Raw genomic sequence first — 18334 nt, 5'->3', positions numbered from 1 at the left:
TCCCAGGCTGAGAACACCAGGCACCCTGTCCAGGGAACAGGAGATCATGAAGTACTGTCACCAACATTTATGCACCAAAGGAAGGGTCAGCAAGGTACAGGAAGCTTCTGAGACACAGCAGCAAGGGGGACTGCTCCAGACCGGGTCAATTCGCCGCTGGAGGGTCAGTCCAAATACACACCAGCAGGTCAGCTCCCCTAAGTGGGCTTCTGGGTTTCCATTTAGTCCCTAAGAGGAAGAGAACTACAAAGTGCGAGCCCCTGCAAGGGGCCTTCTTAGCTGCTCTGTTCCATCACTCATGACAGAACAGAAAAGGTCTTTGAAGGCAGCGACTCCACTGCCCCAAACATGAGTTCAATTGGGAAATGGAGATAGGAATTCTCCTAGATTTGCTTATAAGATTCCATCTAGAAGTTGATGCTCTAAATTCTAATGAAATACTGGCTTGGATAAGCTGTTCCATGCTGAAATTACAAGCCATTTTCAGGACCAGAAACAGCTCAGAGTTGAGCACACCTCTAGCCACCTTTAGGCTCACCTTCAATTCCCAGCACTGCACGATGCCTATGTGCTCTGAGAAAATACTCATCAAAAATAAGCACCATCGCACTGTCCTATAGCACTGTCCTCCTGTCATTCATCAATTTGCTCAGTAACGTCTCCATTGTAAGATTTGTTGTTACTGTGTTTGGCATAACGAATATGTCACAGATAGCTTGCCAGGCTTTGCCATGCAGGTGAGATACTCTCGGTAGCTTGTGGAGCTCTCTGAAAGGGGCAGAGGAATTGAACCCGGGTCGGCCAGGTTGGCCACGTGCAAGGCAAATACCCTACTCTACCTGCTGTGCTATCGCTCCAGCCCATATGACAATATGATAGCCCATATGACAGCCCACTAAAAATAAAAAAAGGCAATAATCCCGATGAGATACACCACAGAACCCATATGACCATCTCAGAAATGTCTCTGATCAGGGCTGCACGCAGAGCACACCATGGCACAGCCAAGCGTTCAAGCCCCCTCCCAGGCCATTATAGGTGCTTCCTATGCACCACAAGGTGCAATGCTGGCATCCCCCAAGCTCTGCCAGGGCTGCCCTGAAGGCACGCCCAAGTACTAAGCCTTCTGGTCAGCATAATTAGGCCAACTAATGCCAGGAGCACCCCACCCTGTCCCCTAAGCACTGCCTGGGAGGCCCCGAAGTATTACATTGTTATAAAATCAACTTCAATGTTATTTTTAATTATGAAGTAAATTTGTGACTTTAGAGATTAAATGAGTTCCAAAATTTCAGAACTGAGTAACATATGCCAAAACTACACTGGAACAAAAATTTCTCAGCAACAGTCCAACTCTCTTTTCAATCTATCTTACTCCCTGCTAGAATCAACCTTTCAGATGTCAAGGATAAGGAATAATCTGGAAATATTTAAGGAATCAAAATCCAATGCACATGCTATCCTTTATGACTGGTGTCTAGGAGGAACACAGACAACTTTGACTCAGCTTCAGACACTCTGGGCTGGCACTAACCAACCACACTCACAGGAAAAGCAGTTTACAGAATGAGCTTTAGAAACTGCATTCCAGTCTCAGTTACAAACCTTGGGAGAGGTTCAAGCAAAGCTACGCTGACCCTTGAGGATGGGGTTTCCTCCTGTGGCGGGAAACAAACTTCACACAGGCAGGGGAAAACCAGAATGGGCCTTATAATAAATGCAAACTTGGAAATGCCAAACTATGCCCCAGCCTTGCCAGCCTGAGGGGACCCCCCCCCCCACCACCACCAGCCAGGGGCACCATGCAGCAGCCAGAACCCCATGGCCAGTGTGTGTGACTTCAGACTGCCAAGTCCTCCAAGTGACTGATACCACCCAGTTCCAGAAAGAGGCTGAGACTGTCCCAGCGGCTCTAACTCGGAAGCCAGAAGCGGCCAAAACACAGGCCTCAGAGGACCCTTACCTCGCGGGCAGCGCAGTCATGAGGAGCTTCTTCCTTGTTGACCTTCCCTTTCGGAAACCCCCAGCCTGATTTCGCTAAGTAACCCTGGACCAGCAGTACCTGCGGAACAATGAGAAGGAAAAATAAACCTTGACCTTCTGTGCCGTGTCCCCTTCTAGAAGTCAGTCACTCCTCTCTCCTCAGGTAACTGACGAATATACAGCCAATGTATGGGTGCTGTTCAACAATGCAGGGACTCTCCAATAAGCCACAAAGCAGCAAGATCAAAGATTAAGATCCAGAATGCATACCAAATATGCAAAATATGGCCTCTTTACTAAAAATCCAAGTATATTTTAAAACACTGATTCAGAACATTATAAATAGTTTATTTATAACATTTCTAAATGGTTAAATTTCAAAAGTAATGTCTTTGTGTAAGTATTTACAGCCAATTTCATTAAAAGTTTTTCGTGTTTCTGGGCCATTGGTATTTGCAGGGGCGGGGATTCTCTGTTCTATGCTTGACCTGTTTTGTTTTGTTTTTGAGATCCACCCTGCTGTGATGAGGGCTCATTACTGATCTTACTCCTGCTCAGGAATTGCTTTTAGTAGGCTCAGGGGACAATATGGGGTCCTGGGGATCAAACCTGGGTTGGGTGCGATCTGTACAATCACACAGTTAAACAACTATAGTCGCTCTATCTTGACGCATTCTGCTCTTGTTTTTGTTTTTTTTTTAATAGACTCTGGTTGAAGGAATCACTTTGTAATATATACCAAGTCCATCCTTTACTTCATTTTTCACATTTCCAAAGATTTTAAGAGTAGCTTGTGAAAATCAAAAGGGTCGTGTGCTCACTTTAGCCCTTGGGCTCTCTGCACCCACACTCCTTTTTGTGCTGCTTAGCACAGCGTTTGCCTTGCACACAGCCGACCTGGGTTAGATTCCTCTGTCCCTCTCAGAGAGCCCCGAAAGCTACCGAGAGTATCCCACTCACATGGCAGAGCCTGGCAAGCTCCCCGTGGTGTATTCAATATGCCAAAAACAGTAACAAGTCTCACAATAGAGACGTTACTGGTGCCCGCTCGAGTAAATCGATGAACAACCAGAGGACAGTGCTACAGTGCTATATTTTAAAACCTTGACTCAGAACGTTATAGAAATAACAGTAATAGGATAAAAATTAACAGCTGGTAGCCATTTCACTAAAACTCTTTTATCACACTCACATTTTCAAGTGTTTCATCAAGAATAATTGCACCGTATGTTGGTACTCCCATTTTATATTCCTTCCATTCGTCCAAAACTTTTTCCACATCTTCACCTTGAGGCAGCAAAAATGGGCAATGACTGAAGAGTATACATATGTTAAGGAAGCTATTTTTCCCTCAATAATGCTCAAGCACAAAAAGAGACCTAATTAAATTAAAAATATTTTATCTACAATTAGGCACCTCCACCTTGTGTTTATCCTTACATCACTGCTAACGTTTGCACTATGCCTAAACAAAATTCAAGTGAAGTCCCATGTTAACACAAGCTTAAAATCATAAGAATACTTCAAATTCTTCTCATTAAGCAATTCAAACTTATCCTACCAGGCCATCAGAAGATACTGAAACTGCTCCCAGGAGAGAAGCAAAGCACATACCAATGAATTGCACTGGCTTAGAGGAGAAAAACAATGCAGTTGTTGAATGTCTTGGTCACATTTATTGTTTTCAAATTGAAAAAATTTTCATAGAGACTTACTACAGTTTACGTCCTATTTCAAAAGACACCAAAGCTAAAACTCATCCCTCCACCCTGCCATTGGGTAGAACAAAAGTAATGGTTTTGTTTACTATCATTTTTAACTTTTTAAACAAAAAATAATTCACTCTAGTCTGATTTTCTCATTTCTGAGAGGTAGGGGTGAATCCCACATGAGGTGGTGGTTAGGGGACCAACCCATGCCCCACTATCTGAGCTATCTCCCAGCCACTGTCTGATTCTGACTGGCAGGGTGGGGTGCCTCCCAAAGGGATCTCGGGACTCAGAGACGACTCCAGTGACACTGGGCCACCTGGCAATGGTTCGCTATCTGGGCGCTTTGGGCCTGTGGCACTGCAGTGCCCAGGGGCCCCCAGGACATCAAACCTGGACCAGCTGCATGCTGGGCAAGCACCCTAATGGCACTACACTATCTCCCAGACCTGATTTTCCCATCTACTGGAACAGATAAAACCTGACAGACCTGGCTCTCTTAATGGGCGAGAGTGATGTGGAGGGATCAGGTCCCCTGACAGTGCTCAGGAGACCATATGCAATGCCTGGATTCAAACCAGGCTCAGCTGCAAGAAGCACCTTCACCCCTGCACTGTCTCTCCGACCCCTGAATCTGATGTTCTTAACCCACCAAAACAAATCAAGTCTTGATTCTAAGTTGTCAGACTTTACAGAGTAGTTCTAAGAAAAACAAAGAGTTTCCACTTGTGTCACATTCTTTATTTTAAAACAACTCTGACATCCGAACCCTACCATTATCTTGGCCAGCAACTACAGAAATAGCGCATCGCAGCCTGTTTCAGGAACCTTACACTCCTGCTCCTTCACCCCTTCCTACTCTTGGAACCAATTCCCACAGCAACACTCTGGGCCTGCAATGACTGAAAGTATTCTGGCAATGTGAGCAAAAAAACTTCCTGTGGTAGTTCTTTTAATTACTCATATACCCAAAATTAAACATAAAAATAAAGTACAAAGGGCTAGAGACATAGGTAATGGGTTGGGGTCCATGCTTTGCATGCAGGAAGCTTGGATTCAATCCCCATATCACCCACCACCTGGCAATCTCCTAGCACCACTGGGTGTGGCACAAAAGTAAAAACAATAATTATTCACACTTCATTATTCTCCATTAACTTTTATAACTGCTTTCCTCTCCATATCTGCATTTCCCTGCTGTTATTTTCTTCCTCACAACATCAATCTCTTAGCAATACAGAAAATTCTGCTGCCCTATATAATTCTCTGAACATAGCTCCCTAACAAAACTTTAAGCCAAGAACAAATTCAGGATATGCACTTGATATCTATACTGTGGAATACGCACTGAAGACACCCCTAAGACTGCACGCACGACAGCACAGCCCCGACTTCCAGCACCCACTGCTGCTCCCGTTTAGCCTGACACAGATCCGAACTTTCCTGCTCTTCACACAGACCCTTCTCCCACCAGCCTCTTTCTGCAGACCTACGTGACGTGCCCTGTCCTCAGGCCCCACACAGGCCAGTGCTGCCCCCTCACGCCTACCGAACTGCCCCTGTCTTTCCGCCCCTGGCCAGCACAGGCGCAGCACGAGGAGAGCACTGGACAATCCGTGAAGTCTCCCAACCGAGAATGAAAGTGCCCTGTTCCTTCTCGCTAGACCACAGGACTAAAACACATTTTCATTTGGCTTGTTTTCAAGAGTAAGAAAAGTGTGCAGAGCACCAAAGTGTGGTAAGCAGCCTCTGCAGGCCCTAGGACTGCAAAATGAATCAACAGCACAGAACTCAGACGGTCTGGCTATTCTGCTCCTTCTGACAAGTCTATGACGTCTCCACAGAGCCTACCACCAGTCACCCCCCAGGAACAATCTCCCCCAGCATCACTGGGACGGCCCTGACAAACAGAAGCACCTTCCACTCCCCTTCTCTCATTTACTTCTCAAATTTTGCGCAATCCCACTCCTAATGATAAAATTCTATATTCTCTTAAATAGTTTCGCATAAAATGTTTCCACCCTTTTCATAAATTCTAAAGACATTTAATACTAGGACCATTAAAAATAGAACAAACTCGGTCAATTTTTTTCTTTCTTTTATTATCGGGAGCGACAGCACAGCGGTAGGGCGTTCGCCTTACAAGCGGCCAACATGGCCGACCCGAGTTCAATTCCTCCGCCCCTCTCGGAGAGCCTGGCAAGCTACCGAGAGTATTCGATATGCCAAACACAGTAACAACAAAGTCTCCAATGGAGACGTTACTGGGCCCGCTCGAGCAAATCGACAATCAATGGGAGGGCCTTTACCTTTACCTTTATTATCTTGAATATTCACGTGAATTATTTATAAATAATAACCTAAAACATGCTTCTTACTTAAAATTAGAAAAAAAACAAAAAAATCTTCTGTAAAGGCAGAATTTCTTTGTATTTGCCATAGGAAATTAAAAAGGCCTGCTTTAAACATAGTAAGACAAAAATAAAAGAATTTCTACCCTAGTCAGGTAGCAATCTAATCAGCAAGAGTTAAAAAAAAAAAATCTGTTCTAGAAATAAGACAGTTCTGAAAGAAAATAAAATTCTAATTCTAAGTGCACAATTAAAGAAATTCTTTACATAAAAATTAAAATGTTATTGTGTATACTACTTATATTTGATAATATAAAAAACCAAGTATATCCTATCTAGTAGAGAATATATCTGAAAGAAAAGCAAAAGGAAATTTGGGCTAAAATATTTACTAATAGGAGTAAGATTTATTAACAGTCATTATACTTATTAAAAGGATATCAGCTTTAGCAAAGTCTCTTATGCCACACTGAGGTAATCCTGGTGTGTTCTGCATGTAGAAATCCAAGTAAAACCAATGGGCAAGTTCAATCTGAAAACACACTCGAATAGCATTGTCTCTTTCCTCGCTGGGAATATGCAAAATAAATCGGCTGTCAAAAACAAAAAACATAAAAATTATATTCATAAACCATAACAGTTAATTTTAACCTATTTAACTGCTTTATCCCTATACCACCAATAAAGAAAAGGGACCAAAGTAAAGCTAATAAAGAAAGCAAAACTGGGGAATTCTGGTAGAGAAATCAGTCTGTCATATGTGTGTGTGCACTCATAATAGGACTTTTTTACATGGCCATTTCCCTCCAGTACCCTCTTCACCAAGAGTCCACTGAGAACAACTTAAAGTGACCAAGAAAAAAAAAGAACTTTTCCAGGATGCCCTCCATATGTTACATGTATAATATGGAATTATATATACAAATATTCAAGCAAGAATGATATTAGATAGTTGTTTAATCTAACATTTGATTTAAGGTATCAAAAAAGAAAAGCTGAAAATACTGTTGCTGGTATGTGAAACTAACTTTCAACTATGACTTACTTAAAAAAAAAAAAAAACTATTTCCAAGTACACTATGATAGTGCAAGAATTTATTTTAACATACACATAGTATGTACACTAAACTGTGCTCTCAGTGCATGTGATTAAGGACCCACCTGTGCAGCAAACACACTCGAATTTATGAATCTCCATGAGTGTGATTTCAGCAATCATTAAGCAACTCTTGTTTCTTTGACAGGAAATTTTGATAATCCAATTTTTTAGGGAGTTTTAGGGACAGACTGAACTACATACAATTTACTAGTTTTGAGAGCTATTTTCTAAAATTAAAAAATAGATACTCTTGGCTGTTTCCAAGTTTCAAATCAAACCTGAAAAAAATACCAAATTATAAAAAAAAAGATTCAGTCTATAATAAATAATAAATAAACAGAACAAATCACCATCCAAGACCCTACATTTCAATACAGAAAACCACTGGAGAAAGAGCTTTAAAATCATACATGAGAACAAATGTACAAACCTTTACAGCATTAACTGTAAGACCCAACCTCTTTTACTCAGTGTTACAGATACAGGCCCTGACCATCTCACGACCTTTGGGTGGGGGTGGGGGAGCCTTCGTTGCAGTGTCAGGGATTCAAATCAAGGTGAGAAAGGTGCAAGGCAAGTGCCTTAACCAGGCTGTCCACCTACCTGAGTCCTACAGTCCACCTACTGCCCACCTAGTCCACCGATCTGACATTCTTGAGGTTCTTTCATCTAGGGGTATAGGGGTGAGGGGGAGTGGGCTTATTGGTGCTCAGGGCTTACTCCTGGCTCTGTGCTCAGGGATCACTCCTGGCTCTGTGCTCAGGGCTTATTCCTGACGGGTCACTCCTGGTGAGGCTCCAGGGATGGAACACAGGTCAGTCACGTGCAGAGGCAGCACCTTTCCCGCTGTACTGCCTCTCTGGGCCTCTTATAAGTTTCTTTACTTGAACAGCAAAAACTCATTTTGGAGATTTTCCCAAATCACCATTCATATCAACTCTCCCTTCTCTCATCTGCCTAGCAAACTCTAAATCGTGTTTTACTCACTAACTCAGCTCTCATATATAGGTAGGCACATCCAACTCCTTGGAACAGACTTATAGACTCATTACAGCAGTTACTACCGATTCTTATCCAAACTCTTCAAATTACTTCACTGTCTTTGAATATCAATGTATTCCCATAGTCTAACAAATTGCTAGGCATATACTGATACAGTCCAGTATAACTGGTAGTTTCAAATTATCTTTGAAGTCCTCACATAAATTCTTATTCCAAACAGTCCCTGCCATAAAGTACAGCAGCTGGAGAAAGCTCAGGTGCAGTTTCTTGAGGAAGAAGACCAGTACCCAAAGCAACATGCCAGGCACTAGAGGACTTGGGGGGGAGGGCAGATAGGGACAGGACGCTCCAGCCCCTAGACTTCCAACTCAAGGGTCAAGACGGGAGCCAGTCTTTCTCTTCCTTCCTCACACCCCAGCCCCAGCTCCCAAGCCAAGACCAGCAGCAGCATCCTGCACCCAAAGGCCAGAGACAGGAGCACGTGTGCTCGGGCCCAGGAGGGGCAGGCCCACTGCACTGCTGCCCGCACCCTGACCTCCAAGGTCACGAGGAGGGGTGCAACAGAGTGGCTTCCCGCCACAAGACAGAAAGGGAGAACATCCAAGAAACAGACAAGGCTCAGGTGAGACCACCCTGGAGCAGCTGGTGGGCCCAGATGCAGCCCCCACCCCAGTCAGGGCACACCCAGCCCCAGGACTCGCATGCAGAGGCGCTCCTCAGTACACTCCTCCACACTCAGCGGCTCCGCCATTTCTCATCCATCTGGGTGCTTTCTATTTTCTCTTTGGATGGCAAACGATCGTTTACTGCCACTCCCACCCTAGGTGTCCTTCTCCCCAACCTCTGCCATAACTTTGTGTAGTCTGTGAACTTGATCACTACAGGCACTAGCCATGCACTGGGATTCCGCAGCACCCTGACCCTCTGCCATTCCGTCTCAGAACTCTAGACTCCTGAACAACCAACAGTTTCCACGTACTGCCAAGTGTTCTGAAGGGAGAGGCCAGTGCGCCCAGATGATGACCACAGGGTTAATTCACATCCCTACTGCAGATTTCAGATGACAGCAAGTCAGCTACTTTTCCTGTACTATCCAAGCTTTATTAATTCATTTTCTCAACACTTGTCATTAAACCAACCTTTTCCTGGTTTACTAAACTTTTCCCCAAGGTGTTAAAGGAGAAGCATCATTTCACCAGACTGTCCTTGGGTTCTTATCTCCACCTACACCTAGGGATGCTCAGCTGCTTCCCCAGCACTAGCTTCCACCTGCTCTGCCTCTTCCTTCACATTCATCCATCTGCTACTGGCTCCTTCTCCTGCCATGGTCTTTCATGTACACTGTTTGGCCTCTCCTGGTTAGAGATAGGAGTCAGCGAAGATTAATGCCGAGGCAATGCACATCTGAAAACCTCCCCACAATTGGTCACTGAACTGAATAAATAACTCTGTATTTGAATAATTTCCTTCAAAACTAAATGCCAGGGGCAGGGCATTTGCCTTGCACGCAGCCAACCTGGGTTTGATTCCCAGCATCCCATATGGTCCCCCAGCACAGCCAGGAGTAATTCCCGAGTACAGAGCCAGGAGTAAGCCCTGTGCATCATTGGGTGTGACCCAAAATGCAAAAACAACAACAACAACAACAAAAAAAAAAACACCTCTAAATACCAGTCTCCAATTTTGATGTTATGATGAAAGCCACTGAGATTCCTACCCCTTCATATGACCTCTTCCTTTTCTCAGTCTGGAAGTATCTACACCAATGTTCAGAAGTGACCCACAATCTAACTGCTCAGTGAGCCTGAACTCTTGGAAGTTTCTGTGTTGTAGAACTTCATAGACTGATTCTCTTTACAATTCTTCACTTCTGTCTGGTGATTTCTCACTTTGGGTTTTCCACTCTACATTCTGGGAAAAAAATGTTTTTTTTCGGTGAGAGGGTGGGAATCCCAACAATGGTCAAGGAGCACTCCCAGGGATACACTATCCATGCAGGCTAGAGAGCTCCTGTTGGAGGCCATGGGAGCTGCACCCAGGATGCTTGGGCACCATGAGGTGCCAAAGATGGAACAGCGGCTTGCAAAAACAAGATGTTCATCCAGTCTCTGTGGCTGTTCACTCTGTGGCTGTTCACTCTGTGGCTGTTCACTCCAGTCTCTCCCCCTGGTCCTGGGAATGCTTTTGCTCTCTCACTCTCTATCTCTCTTTTTTGTTGGTTCTTGTTTTGGTTTTTGGATTCTTGGCCACACCTGGTGGTGCTCAGGGCTAACTTCTGGCAGGTTCAGAGTAACCATATGTGGTGCTGGGGATCACACCCACATTGGCAGCATGCAAGGCAAACACACCACCCACTGTAAAACCTCTCCAGCCCCTGCAAAAGGTTCTTAAGTCTCCATTGAGATTTGGCTCTCTGCTCTCCCACTATAAAATTCCAAATGTTCTCCTTAACTACTTATATTATGCTTTTAAAGATCATTCTGTTTCATGACTTCACTTTTTTCAAGAATTCTAAATATCTCCCTAAGGACATCAAGGGAGTTTCTTAGTCTTTCGGGAGTTTGGGTTTGTTTTTCTTGGTTCCTGTATTGTATGACTGTTCCCAGTAGCATTTTTTCTGGTGGTCTTCAGTTCCACCTTTCTAAGTATGACAGCACAAAACAATGCAGGAGTGTTCTCAGTGGAGGAGGGTCACTTTATGGTGACCAGGATGAGTTCTTTCTTCTTCCTCTGAGGGCCCTCCAGTGTCAGTATCTCCAGACCCTTCCTCAGTGACAGACAACACCCAGCTCCCTGAGTATACAGGCAGCTGCCACCTCAAGGGAGTCTGGCAGGAAGAGACCAGTGTTCTTGGTGTGTAGGAAGAGGAAGAGATGCATTCTACCTTGCTGCCTTTCTCGGGTCTTCTCTCCCTCACACTACACTGCCATCATCCTGGCCCCACTGCATAGCCCACTTCCCTCAGTCCTGCATTTCTAAATTCTGCTGCTTATCTCTTCTGTGTTCTTCCTCTTGTGTGTGTGCATTTTAAAAAAAAAATGACAACAGAGGGACCAGAGCAATAGTGTAGTGGTAGGGCTTTTGCTTTGCACACAGCAGACCTGAGTCTGCTCTCCCAACATCCCATATGCTCCTCCCAAGCACCACCAAGAGTGACCCCTGAGTACAGAGCCAGGAGTCAGTCCTGAGTACCACCTTGTATAGCTCCAAAACCAAAAATGTCTTTAATTCTTAAAAATAACAGAAAGATTAACATGGGTCCTAGACAAGAGTAACACAAATCCATGAAGATTCCATACTGAAAAATACTTTAGGGACAAAGTATTTTTGTCCACAGGGTCCGAACACACACCAGGCCAAAGGAGCCTTCAGTGAGTCCCACCACAGCAAGGCCCCGAGAGTCTCTCAGGAAGCCTCCCTGCACAAATGGTAAGGGCCAGGAACGTGTTTAGTGATAGTGCCTCGTCCATGCCTCATATGGAATCACCCAGCACTACCCCCCTGCAAATTAAAACAACCTCACCCCCAAAATGCTCTTGTACTGGAGTAGATGTTTTTGTTCGATTTGCTCCCTCCAGCTATAATTTCCCCCTTCAGCGGCTTCTACAGGTCACTGACCACAATAAATATGACAAGAAAATGCACAGGCCAAAACTAAATTACTCTCACTTTTACTTCAAATCCAGAACCACACCTAGCCCAGCCCAGCTAAGTCCCAAGTTCAAAAAAGATGAGCTGGAGGGGCTAGAAAAAATACAAGATATCACATGCTGTCATGGGTCCCTGAGCCCACTAGGACTGACCCCTGAATAAGACCAGATCTGAGCACCCGCAGGTGTGGGTCAAACCCTGCCCACAAAAAGGGTAAACTGAAGAGTGCAAATAAAGAAAATGAGATTTACAAAACAGAAAACAGACCAGGGGTGGTTTGGGCCTCAATCTCCCCTGAACACTGAGGAGGGAGGTAGGGAGAGAGGGAGGGGGAGGGGGAGGGGGAGAGGGAGAGAGGGAGAGAGAGAGAGAGAGAGAGAGAAAGAGGGGGGGGAGGAAGGGAGAAGAGAGAATGAGGAAAGAGGGAAGGAGGGAGGGAGGGACTGGCCTGTTTAACAATAACCTAATGGCCTCCTCCCTTCACTCCTGGCAATGGAAATCTGATCTTACAGGCGTGGGAGGGGCTGATATTCCTGCTCATTCCGATTTGGGCTTGTCAGGTTAGGGAAAGGCACCCAACATGAAGCTCACCAGAGTAAGCAGAGTAAGAAGGTCTCCAGAGTAAAAGCTTCAGATCTCCTTCCAAAGGTTCAATTTACCTATCACCAAGGAAGCCCCACACCCTCATCCTGAACAGGAAGGCAATCAAGAATCGCCCTCCAGGGCTGGAGCGATTGCACAGCGGGTAGGGCATTTGCCTTGCACTCGGCCAACCCGAGTTCGATTCCCAGCATCCCATATGGTCCCCGCAGCACTGCCAGGAGTAACCCCTGTGCATCGCCGGGTGTGACGCAAAAAAAAAAAAAAAAGAATAGCCCTCCATCTAAGGAAAATCTGCCACAAAACAGGAAAAAGTAGAATTTTAATGGCCCTGAAGAAAAGTCAGTGTTGAGAATATCTCCTAGAATTTTGGCTCCCAAAGTGTGGGTCCTGAACCACAGACAGGCGGAAGGGAAGAGAAACAGACATTTCAGTCATGTTTAGACTCAGACTTTTACTTCCTAAAGAGCCCCTCAAAGAAAATTTTAGAATATACACCACAATATAAAAATGATGAACAAGAAAACAAAATACATAAAATTCAATAGAGACTCCACTGTTTGATACCCATATACAACCCAGGTGCGCTGAAAGGGAATTCTAATGTGCTTCCATAAGGATAAGGCCCAGGATCAAATGCTGTCCAATAGGTAGCAAGATGGATAGAAGGTCTGCCCAAGGACAGAAAGGGGCAGATGCAGAGGATGTGGAGGGCAGCACAAGACTGAGGGTGCATCGGAGGAGAGGGTTAGCAACACAGGAGAAATCACAGTTTAGAGGTGGGGCAAAAAGAGGAGTACAGGAGTCAAGTATTTGTCTTGCCCATAGCTAACCTGGGTTCATTCCCCCAAGATCCACCAAGCCCAATCCTTGAGCACAGAATCAGGAATATGCACTGTAGGTATTCAGAAAAATCACCGCCCCACCCTGCCAAATCCCAAACACTTTCAGTATCAACATAAAATGGTAAATTTCATTTTATATGTATCTTTAATATAGAGCAATGTTTTAAATTAAAGAAGAATCTTCCATCCTCTCCCCAAATTCCATTTCACCGGAAGTAACCAGTATTACCAGATTTTTCCTGTGTATACATACACAAAACATCAGAAAACTGGCTTTAACAAAAAAGCATCACATTACTAAACATTGTACTCACCAGTGTATTCTGTATAAGTTTTTGAAACAGTTTCCTTCAATTCACTGTATGCTAATTACCTAGGAATGTCCAATAGCTACATAACAAACAAAATGTTGCATGTAAAACCATCTTCCAAGTCTGAGGGCAAAAGTGGTCTAATGGTCAGGAAGCCACAAGTCACACCTTAAATTTTTAAGTCTCTTGCTCTGGTTTTTTTCATAAAAATCAATTTTAAGTTTTCATTTCCAAAATTCAACAACGGCTACTGTGTAACAAGATTAGCAAGAATACGCAATTTAACAAATCAAAATAGGGACCATGAGGTTCTGGCTCCATCACTAGAGTAAAAAAACACTACCTTTTTAAAATCTTAGGGCATATTTGATCTCTAGCACTGCTGGATGTAGTCCCAAGAGGCACTCAGAAAAAAAAAAACTGAAAAAAAATCAACATAGTACAGAAACAAAAATACCTCATAAATATAAATATAAATAGAGTTAGTGGGGAAAATGGAAAAGAGTCAAGACCAAATTCATAATTCAAAGGGGGTACTTAAGAGAGTAAATTAAATTCAGGAAAACTAACTTTTTGAGTTAAGCATTTATTTTTATAGAAATCAAATACATTCTAAGTAAAAAGAATTTCTGAAAAATTCTGATTTTTATTAAATCTGAACTTAGTAACATTAAAAAATTCCTCAATGACATATAAATTTTAATTTGAATTTTTCATTACTTTTAAAACCCGAGGGTTTTTTTTTGTATATATACCATAGTTCTTTATTCAGATGTCTGTGTTTGACATTGAATTTTTTTTTTAAATTTTTAATAGTGAGACATCATGAGGTACAGTTGCAGACTTACAAATTTTTGTGCTTGGGTTTCAGTTATACAATGATCAAATACCCATCCCTCCACCAGTGCCCATTTCCCACCACCACAGATCCCAGTATCGCTCCCACCCCTCATCCCACCCTATCCCACCCTGCTTCTGTGGCAAGGCATTCCCTTTTGTTCTCTCTCTCTTATTGGGGGTTGTGGTTTGCAAAAGAGGCAATGGGTGACAATCATGTTTAGTCTATAGTCTACTTTCCGCATGCTTCTTCCATCCTGGGAGGATCCTCCCAACACCTTTATTTGGTGTTCCCTTCTCTATCTGAGTTCCCTTTTCACCTAGCATGTGTGGTTGGCCTCCAAGCCATGGAGTAAAAATTCCTGGTACTAATCTCGGCCATTCTTGGGTGTTAGTCTCCTATTTTGTAAAACCCAAGTTTTAAGACACGATTATTTGATTTCATTAAGTTTATGAAGTAGTCATAATTTTGCAACACCAGTCTTATTTATAGAACCAAAACAGTAATGGCAAAACAATTTTTTTCTTAAGGAAAAAGTTAATCTATTTCCAAAGATTAAAGATTTTTCTTGAGGCTGGAGCAATATAGCACAGCAGGTAGGGCATTAGCCTTGCACGCGGCCAACCCGGGTTCGATTCCCAGCATCCCATATGGTCCCCTGAGCACCGCCAGGAGTGATTCCTGAGTGCATGAGCCAGGAGTAACCTCTGTGCATCGCAGCAAAAAAAAAAAAAATAGATTTTTCTTTCCACTCACTGGAAATCTAAACCCTTAGCTGTTCGTCTAAAGAGATGTTTAACTGTTTAACATATACCCAAAATAAAACTCTAGTAAGACTATTCTAGCTACCTGTTAATGTTTATGGTCATTGTTTCTTCCTTAATCAACCTGTATCCCATCATTCCACACATTCTTGCCCACCATTTCTAATACTCATCTCAAAGTTTTCCCAACTGTAAAAACCACATCCTTTTAAAAAAATAATTTTAAACCCTTGGAAACATGAGATTAAAATCCACACTTTAAAAAAAATGCTCTTCCAATCATTTATCGACGCAAACCCATGTACCAATCTTTCTTTTTTCACGAAGTGTGGAATCTGAGATTTTTAGTGGTTCACCATAACGAGTTTCCTGAAGTTGCCGTAACCTTAGGCTCCGTACAGCGGCACCCACGCCCCTGCCGAGCCCGCGCCCCCGGCCGCCCCGACGGCCCCAGGGGCGGGCAGCGGGCAGCGGGCAGCGGGCAGCGCACCCCACACGTTCCCCCGGGAGGCCTCGCGCGGGGCAGGGGCAGGGGGACGGGGTAGGGGGACGGGACGGGGGACGGGGCGGGGGACGGGGCAGGGGCAGGGGCAGGAGACGAGACGGGGGCAGGGGAGAAGGACGGGGACGGGGCAGGGGTAGGGTCCGGGGACGGGGCAGGGGACGGGGTAGGGGCAGTGGCAGCGGGGACGGGCATGGGGAAGGGGCAGGGGCAGCGGGGACGGGCACGGCAGGGGCAGAAGCAGGGCAGGGGCAGCAGAGACGGGCAGGGGAGGGGCAGGGCAGGGCAGGGGCAGGGGTAGGGGCAGAGCAGGCAGCGCAGGGCAGGGCACAGCGCTGGCAGTGCGGCGGGCAGGGGCGGGTCGTGGGCCCCGGGTACCTGCAGAGGTCGTCCAGGACGCCGCCGGGGATCTCGGCCCGCCTGGTGTCCATGGTGAGGCCCCACGGCGGGAGGGGCGCATCCCGGTCCCGCGACCGACGGCAGCTGCGCCCTGCGGCCTCGCCGCGACCCCCGCAGGCTCCGGGAGGGGCGGGGAGGGCGGGGCTCCGCCGCGTCTCTGCTTGAAAGGCCCAATGAGGCGCCGGGGGCGGGGGTTGCGCGCGCCAGCCAATGGAGCTCTTGTTTATTGGTCCGTGGCCTCCAATCAGACTTCAAGCAGCTCGCGGCTGCTCGGAAACCAGCTTCCCTCCTCGGGGCCGGGGGTGAGGCTGCGCGCGTGCGCGCCTGCACCTTCCTGCCGGGAAGTGCTCCTCCGCGCTTCCTCTCCGCAGGTGTACTGCCCACGCTCTGTACGTTATGCACACACTCCACGTGTACGACCGCACACACACATACTATAGACACTACTGAATCTGTACTACAGATTCATACTCTGTTACACAACATACACAACTGCACACACTCACACCATTGCACACACTATACATACACTACTGCACACACGCATACTCTATTGCATCCACTATACACTACTGCACACTCATACACTATGCATACACTACTGCACACACTCATACACTATGCACACACTATACTGTACACATTCATACACTATGCACACACACACACTATGCACACACTATACACTACTGCACATACTCATACACTACTGCACATACACACTATTGCACACACTCATACACTATGCACACACTATACATACACTACTGCACACACGCATACACTATTGCACACACTATACACTACTGCACACTCATACGCTATACATACACTGCTGCACACACGCATACACTATTGCATCCACTATACACTACTGCACACTCATACACTATACATACACTGCTGCACACAATATACACTACTGCACACACTCATACACTATGCACACTATACTGCACACATTCATACACTATGCACACACTCATACACTATGCACACACTATACACTACTGCACACACTCATACGCTACTGCACATACTCACACACTATTGCACACACTCATACACTATGCACACACTATACATACACTACTGCACACACTATGCATACACTATTGCACACACTATACTGCCGGGCCAGCCCACAGTCGAATGGGTCGGGAGGGAAGGTGAGGATCTATATAAAGAAACGATATAGAAGTGGTTGAGAGGACTGAGTTCTCATGGAATAGCAACATTGATCTTTATTTCAGACAGCCTCTTATACATCTCTATAAGGAACTTGGCAGGTAAAATCATTCATTGTAATTACAAAAAACATATTCCCAAGATCATACATTTCTTTGATCATAACAAACATAGGAAGCATAATATAATGAAAAAACGTTACTTAGATCAGTAACGGGCAATAATAACAAGGTAGAAATAATAGCAAAGTATACTGAAGAACACTCTGACCCTTCCTGTGTACTTTTCACGATTTACCAAGGTGTTATTTCCTGCATATGCCACAAAATCACAATGCATCCATTTCTTGTTAACTTCTCTTGCAAACTGAGGATGATGAAGTATTAACTTCTCTGTAGGCTTGAGTTAATGACATGACTACTCCACGTATTAGAGGTGGCGAGACAGAGAGCTATGCCAAGTACACTTGGCCCTCTGAGTGAGGCAGCTCCCAGAGCTAGGTCCCCGTAAGGACCCTGCATAAGCAGGCAGCTCTCTACACTACTGCACACACTCATACACTACTGCACATACCCATACACTGCTGCACACACTCATACACTGTGGATTGACTAAATATGTGGGTGCTGCACGATGCGTGCATTCGGTGGCCAAGCGCCGCCTCCCATCCTCCCCAGGCCTCCCAAGCAGAGAGAGACAGGGAACCACGGCCTGATGGTGAAAATGTCCTGTGTAATGCAGAGCTGCTAGCATACTTATAAAACATCTGAAAGGGGTTGAGGTAGAGGATCTAGGTGTGATTGATCACTTACAGAGATAAAACACTTGGCAGAGGGTTGGAGCGATAGTATAGCGGTTAGGGCATTTACCTTGTATGCAGCCAACCCGGGTTTGATTCCCAGTATCCCATATGGTCCTTCAAGCTCCACCAGGAGTGATTCCTAGGTGCAGAGCCAGGAGTAACCCCTGAGCATTGCGGGGTGTGACCCAAAAAGCAAAAAAAAAAAATTGTCAGGGGCAATTCTCTTAGGGAGATTACCTCAAGGAATAACTCTGTCTTCCAGGGACTTCTGTATTGTTTTTGTCTTCCCT

The 18334-nt window shown here is 45.1% G+C and overlaps 1 protein-coding gene across 3 annotated transcripts in view; it reads right to left on the bottom strand.

Annotated features, from left to right (window-relative positions):
- Positions 1-16180, bottom strand: part of DCP2 (decapping mRNA 2) — a 45974-nt gene extending 29794 nt beyond the window's left edge. For all 3 annotated transcript variants that reach the window (XR_008795660.1, XM_056139133.1, XM_056139132.1), the window contains exons 1-4: positions 16034-16180; positions 6485-6636; positions 3176-3303; positions 1964-2062 (exon numbers count right to left, since the gene is read on the bottom strand). Coding sequence is in view for 2 of the 3 variants with exons in the window: in XM_056139133.1 (XP_055995108.1) it covers positions 1964-2062; positions 3176-3303; positions 6485-6636; positions 16034-16086 (432 nt within the window). In the remaining variant the exon portion in view is untranslated. The remainder of the gene's footprint in view (positions 1-1963; positions 2063-3175; positions 3304-6484; positions 6637-16033) is intronic.
- Between the last annotated feature and the right edge of the window lie 2154 nt (positions 16181-18334).

This window comes from Sorex fumeus, unplaced genomic scaffold (genome assembly GCF_029834395.1).
Source record: "Sorex fumeus unplaced genomic scaffold, SorFum_2.1 ptg000131l, whole genome shotgun sequence".
NCBI classification, from domain to species: domain Eukaryota; kingdom Metazoa; phylum Chordata; class Mammalia; order Eulipotyphla; family Soricidae; genus Sorex; species Sorex fumeus.
This window is presented reverse-complemented; position numbering and strand designations above follow the sequence as displayed.